General features: G+C 38.6%; 1 protein-coding gene across 1 annotated transcript; it reads left to right on the plus strand.

Moving 5' to 3' along the window:
* The first annotated feature begins 738 nt into the window (after window positions 1–738).
* On the plus strand, window positions 739–3,768 carry LOC139717945 (phospholipase A2 A2-actitoxin-Cgg2a-like). Its single transcript, XM_071629429.1, has 4 exons — window positions 739–763; window positions 1,460–1,622; window positions 2,818–2,954; window positions 3,644–3,768. Exons 1-4 carry the CDS (start codon window positions 739–741, stop codon window positions 3,766–3,768), a joined length of 450 nt encoding a protein of 149 aa, XP_071485530.1.
* The last annotated feature ends 1,112 nt before the right edge of the window (window positions 3,769–4,880 follow it).

Here is a 4,880-nt window from a genome sequence, read left to right on the forward strand (position 1 = left end):
AAAGGAGGAGGAGATTAATTTGTCCCGGCGAGAAATGTTCAAACCCCCTTTATCTTAAGAATCGCGCGTATCAGATTTTCGAATAATTTGGTTAGTACATAGAGAAACACATGCAACTATTAAAGGAATTTAGTTTGATTTGATTTGTTTTTCTTTTTACAACGTATAATAAAAAGAGATAGGTAACCAACATATTATCATGTTACTTTTTTGATTGAAAGTTTTCCAAATAGTCCACCGAAAAGTGTGCACCAGATCGTTGAATTTCAATTGCCTAAACACCCGCTCAAGTTGTTTTTGTATTTTGGGACTTGAATTTCAACCATCTGGTGCACACTTGGGTATAATATTTGAAAAAAAAAAGTAAGAAGGTAAACGTTAATATGATTTAAGTTTAGAAGAAAAAAATACGGCATCAAACTATCTACGTTCTGTAATAGTTGTGTGTTTTTCTCATTTATACTATTTAAATCATTTGAAATTCTAATATGCGGCAATGGGGGAAGGGGTATCTATCGTTAAACGTACAAAATCAACGTGCAAGTGGACCCAGCTGCTCGCCGGGGTGGGGGAGGGGGGGGGGGGGGAGCTGTTAACACACTACTATGGGTTTAAAAGAAATGTATGCGTATATACTATACCGAGGCATATGAGTGCTAAAGTCCTATTTTTACCCTATCTGCCAAGGATAGGGAGGGAGTTGTGTTCTGAGCAGCAGGGGAAATTTTAAGTTCAGGGATGTTTGCGATCCTTGCCGACTACCGTCAGAGGCCGGCTAAAATGGTCGGCTAAGGGTGTGTCGTTTGACATGAAGACACAACGGACATGAACTGTACTTCCCTATATACAGCACCACCCTCTACCCCCATGCAGCCTCACCACCTCCTCCCCCTCCCCCCTCACATAGGCACCCCCTACACGTATACGGAAGAAGAAAATTTGCCACAAAATTAATGTCTGTGTCTGCACTGCATCTGCGTCAGAAGAAAATAAGACAGGTTGCTAAGTGTCCTTACCCTTCTATGTTTGTCCCTTTGTTGCCAATGGACAACGCTTATTCATACTGTATCCAATGATCCGATATCAATGTATTTAAATGCATCTGCATACGTAATCGTAAAATGATTATGATCATAATCATGTATTGTCTCTTAGGAACCAAAAGTTCGGGGGGAAAATGGGGGGGGGGGGGGGGAAGAGCTCATTACTTTCCGAGGGATGGGGCCGGAAGGGGGATGTTGCCTCTTGACCAAACCATAAGCACTATGATCCCTGATACCCTCCCCCCCCCCCCCTCCCAATTCAAATCAATTCACATTTATTCTTATTTTTTGACATTGACGTACGTTTCACTTTCTTTCGTATGAAAGAATACTCTGTCTTCTCCTCTCTCTACTCTTTCCCTCTCTTTACTTGTCCGCCTGAACACAAATTTGGCATTCTTAACTTCCATCTACAGTATCTCATACAGCTGGTGGCACCCAACGAAGAACACCCCGCTCGGCCTTCCAACTGGCGGCCATAATCAAGTGCGTTACCGGTCGGTCATCGTGGGACTTTTACGGCTACGGTTGCTGGTGTGGCTTGGGCGGAGAGGGACAGACCGTGGACAGCCTGGACGAGTAGGCAATATCTATTCATTTCTTTTTAAATCAGATTCAATTGAAATTGAGTTGTATTAATTTTGATTTAAAGGGGACCTCCGGATGATTTTCAGACTTTTACATTTGAACAACTATAAATTCGTTAAACTGAATACAGAGTTTCAGAATTAAGTGATTGGGATGAGGAATGAGAATGTTTTCAAAATCTATAACAAATTGCAACGAACTAAGGATGATGACATAGCAGCCTCACCATAAGCATGATCAAGAATGCATGAGTTGGGGCTCAAGGAAGCAGAACAAAAGAAAAAGGCATGCATAGATTTTTCACAGGTGAACTTGTTGAGTAAGGGAATTACACTGCTACTTTTCTGAAATGGATGAGGCTCTGATGTCATCAACACTGTTCAGTGTAATTTGTTTAAGATTTTCAATTTATTGGTTTCTCTGCTTAAGGACCACAATAAATTCCACAAATCTATACATGGAGCTGTCGATTTATGTACTACATGATGTGAAATTATGAAAATCGTCCGGAATGCCCCTTTAACAGAAGTTATTGATGAAGGTTTCGATGCGTCAAAGTTATTTTTCTTTGTGAGGAAAACGCTGATGATGATGGTCTCCTGCATCATGCCACCGATTTTTCTTTGTCGATATGTCATCAATTCGTTTAGACCACAAAGATTTTCATTTTTTAAACTTATCAATGTCACGTAACGACTTACAAAAACAGTTCTTATTTAACTGATACGTCTGTTATCAGCCTTTGTTCATATTTGTATAGCAGATCAATATTGCACTGTGTGAGTTATCGGACTTGAGTCAGTCTTTATTATGTGAGATTTAAAACAAGCCATCAACAAGTGTTTAGAATTTAGCAACCACGCAAGACTACGAGAAAAAAAGTACCGTCATTTTGTTACATATCATTATCCAAGTAAACCTATTGAGCCTATTATGCACATGCACCTTTTCATGTGTTTTTGCTGTGTAAACAAGAAAACACAAGACAGAAAATGATGGAATATCTGCAATAGGAAGAAATACGGAATTCTAAAAAGTAGCACCACTTTAGATTGCTTCTTATTTTCATTATCAATTCACGATGTTTTCCGAAGTTTATTTTCAGTTTTTACTTTCAGGATATTAAATTCAACGAACGAGATACCAGAAGAATATTTACGAGGATGTTTCTCAATGTCACACATAGATGCTGCAAGCGACATGACGAATGCTACCAAGACCTGGTAAACTCTAAAGTTTGCTCAACTATGGATCTCTACCTCGGCTTCTACCACTTCAATAGGCGCCACTGCGAGGAGAAATCTCTTCCAACCATATCGTGTGGTGGGTTTGTTGAAAACAAATGTCCTTTGTCCATTCTGTTTGAAACCCTTTTGTAAAGCCCAACCGACTCTCTTTTCCCGTTCAGTGTCATAAGTAGAGTAAAATACGCAACGGATTAGTAGGAGACCGTGTCATAGAATCAGGCAAAACACAGGAAAGTAGGAGATATTTACCTTAACATGTCCCTGTTGTATAGGTCAAGAGAATGACTGTTGTAGTTTTCAATGATATCAAGATTTTTGAAATTCACTTTAATTTTTTTTTAAAGTGGTCAACTAATATTGTAACATCACAAATTGTTGTTGAGTGCAGTGCCCCTATAAATTGAGCATATGAATTTACCGATATTCAAAAACATCCTTAACTTTTGAGCAATTCTACTAATACCTTCACTGAGTGCTTCCTTACTTGTGCATTCATTGAATTCATGTAATACGCTAGAAGAGAATTGATCTTTTACGAAACTGATGAAATCAAAGCAACGGTTCAGAAAATTTTTGAGCAAAAATGAGCGGCAAGTTTGACAGTTTTAGGTGTCAAAAGGTCATCTAAAATGTCCCTTTAACATGTACGTTGAATAGGTACCATGACGATTATGACCTTGAGGTTGACAAGTGTATTCTAAAAGACATACATGTGTTTCTGAAAGAGGTTTGAACATCGATCCAATTATTTCTTTCCTTCCCCAGATGATGCCATGACTGCGTGCAAGATATCACTGTGTGAATGTGACCTACAGGTGGCGCTGTGCTTCGCGAAGAATCAGTACAACCCAAAGAATGCACATTACAACAGGAAGTTTTGCCTTCCGTAAAAAAGGCGGGAAAGAAAATGAAGCGAATTTCTGTTCCAAGAAAATAGTCACCAGACTTTCTGAAAGTGTATCAGCTGATCAGACCGACTCATATTCTAAAGAAAAACATAAGCAGTCTGTAACGTGATGTCTCGTCTGAAGAGAGAGAGAGGGAGAGAGAGAGAAAGTCACAAGCAGGAGAAATGATTATTTTCCCCGCTGTTTCGAGGAGTCTTTCAATGTTTACCTATACAACGCGAACTCGTGACTGAGCTTCTTGTGAAGAGGATGAGTTGACCTTGCAGCTGTCTCCATAAAACATGTCTTCTGCATAATCCTCCCAATGCCTGATTAGAATGTTGATCGACAGCATTAGCAGGGAGGTACCTCCCTGGCATAAGGGTCTATTTCGATTCAAGGTTTTTCTGAGCGTAATACGTGACCACTGACCAGGTGAGATGAGCATAAGAGAATTATTTGATGGCCATCCTCATCGAGTGAATAGTTATTGTCATAAGTTGTCATTTCTTGTCATCAAGGTTTCAGCATCGCATCGTTCCCGTAAGCCTAAACTTGATTCAATTCTATTCAGTTCAATTCAATTCAGTTACACTTTATTTCCATTCAACAAAAGTAATACATAATACAAAGTATACATTTGTATATTCGCAATTCTTAAGAAGTACAAATCATAAAGTATAATACAGAATGTATGATCGTGAATGAATATATAATGATAGGAACAATGCCTATATTGCAACGGTGACAAAAAGTAAATATAGCGATTAAAAAAAAAGAGTGATCTACTGAAAAGCGGGGCTTGTAAGATGTAGATCACTCCATAAACAATACTACCAAATAACATTTATCCAACAGTATCTACATGTACAGCCAGTGCATTTGTTAGATGATAACAGCGTATTGCAAAAAGATCTTATTTAAACTTGAGAGAAAATACAAATTGAAAATGAATTATCGATGTTTCGGCACAGACACTATAATTGACCCGTGTGTGCCAGGAAAATACGGTGACAATAAAAAAAAGTACGTATACACACACGCATAGTTGGTCAAACAAAGAAAGTAAAACGCACAAACAGCAAAGGATGCAATATTGCAGTAAGAACAATAAT

Source organism: Diadema antillarum, unplaced genomic scaffold, assembly GCF_040938485.1.
Source record: "Diadema antillarum isolate AM-2024a unplaced genomic scaffold, OU_Dant_1.0 scf00000086, whole genome shotgun sequence".
Classification (NCBI taxonomy): domain Eukaryota; kingdom Metazoa; phylum Echinodermata; class Echinoidea; order Diadematoida; family Diadematidae; genus Diadema; species Diadema antillarum.